General features: G+C 72.0%; 1 protein-coding gene across 1 annotated transcript; it reads left to right on the top strand.

The window, feature by feature from the left end:
• On the top strand, window positions 1-1,480 carry LOC116548496 (hemoglobin subunit zeta). The gene is made up of 3 exons (XM_032273925.1): window positions 1-176; window positions 891-1,095; window positions 1,324-1,480. Exons 1-3 carry the CDS (start codon window positions 82-84, stop codon window positions 1,450-1,452), a joined length of 429 nt encoding a protein of 142 aa, XP_032129816.1. The 5' UTR covers window positions 1-81; the 3' UTR covers window positions 1,453-1,480.

The raw sequence follows: 1,480 nt of genomic DNA, 5'->3' as shown, positions 1-1,480 counted from the left end.
ATAAGGGGACCCGGGGGCTGAGCACCACCAAGGCCAGTCCTGAGCAGGCCCAACTGCAGTGCAGCCGCCCACCCTGCCGCCATGTCTCTGACCAAGACTGAGAGGACCATCATTGTGTCCATGTGGGCCAAGATCTCCACGCAGGCCGACACCATCGGCACCGAGACTCTGGAGAGGTGAGTGTCACACGGGACTGCCAGAGGGACCGGGAGGGAGGCCAGGCCTGTGAGTGGGACAGCGAGGAGGGGACCGTGGTGGGGGGAGAGGGGAGGGAATAGTGGGGACAGTGAGGAAGGGACACTGGGGAGGGGACGGTGGGACAGATAGCCTTCCCTCTCAGTGAGGAGGGCAGGGTGAAGAGGGTACGATTAGGAATTGCACAGGCATCTGACGGCGGGGGCTCACACAGGCCCAGGTTCTGGCAAGCAGAGGCTGAAATGTTTTGCTCTAGGCCTGAAGACCCATGCTGGGCAGCCAGGGCGCTACAGCCTCTAAAGTCCCAGCATCTGAACCCCTGGGAGGGGCCGGGGAGCTTTTCCTTCCCTGGAACACTGCTGGGAGGTCAGGGGCCTACAGAAGGGGTGGCGGGCGACCCGGTCCAGGGCTGGGAAGGAGGCCCTATGGCGAGAGGAGAGGAGAGCAGCTGGAGGGCGGTGGATTCGGGGACCAGGCCGCACAGAACCCGTGGGAAGCCGCAGCGGCCTCGGGGCCTCCAGCTCAGGGCAGCCTGGGAGGGGCAGCTGCGCGGGCACGCGGGCGCCGCGAGGAGGGGCTGGGGCCTGCGGCGACCCCGCCGTCGCGCCCTGGAGCTCGGAGAGGGCCGCAGGGCGCGCGGGCCGTGGCGGGAGGCGGCGCTGCCGGGAGCTCACGGCGCCCGCCCCGCGCGCCAGGCTCTTCCTCAGCTACCCGCAGACCAAGACCTACTTCCCGCACTTCGACCTGCACCCGGGGTCGGCGCAGCTGCGGGCGCACGGCTCCAAGGTGGTGGCCGCCGTGGGCGACGCGGCGAAGAGCATCGACAACATCGGCGCCGCCCTGTCCAAGCTGAGCGAGCTGCACGCCTACATCCTGCGCGTGGACCCGGTCAACTTCAAGGTGCGCGGGCGGGGCGGGGGTCCCGGGGCGGGGCGGGGCGGGGGCGCGGGACGGGGGTCCCGGCGCGGGGCGGGATGGAGGCGGGGGTCCCGGCGCGGGGAGGGGGCGCGCGGCGGGGGTCCCGGCGGGGGTCCCGGCGCGGGGAGGGGGTGCGGCGCGGGATGGAGGCGTGGCGCGGGGCGGGGTCAGCGCCAGGCCCCGCCCCCGACCGAGCGGCCCCGCCCCCAGCTCCTGTCCCACTGCCTGCTGGTCACCCTGGCCGCGCGCTTCCCCGCCGACTTCACGGCCGAGGCCCACGCCGCCTGGGACAAGTTCCTGTCGGTCGTATCCTCTGTCCTCACCGAGAAGTACCGCTGAGCGCCGCCTCCGCGACCGCCAGGACCGG

This window comes from Sapajus apella, unplaced genomic scaffold (assembly GCF_009761245.1).
Source record: "Sapajus apella isolate SASKATOON/1434 unplaced genomic scaffold, GSC_monkey_1.0 scaffold13357, whole genome shotgun sequence".
NCBI lineage: Eukaryota > Metazoa > Chordata > Mammalia > Primates > Cebidae > Sapajus > Sapajus apella.
The sequence above is the reverse complement of the archived record's forward strand: the minus strand, read 5'-3'. Positions and strand labels throughout refer to the sequence as shown.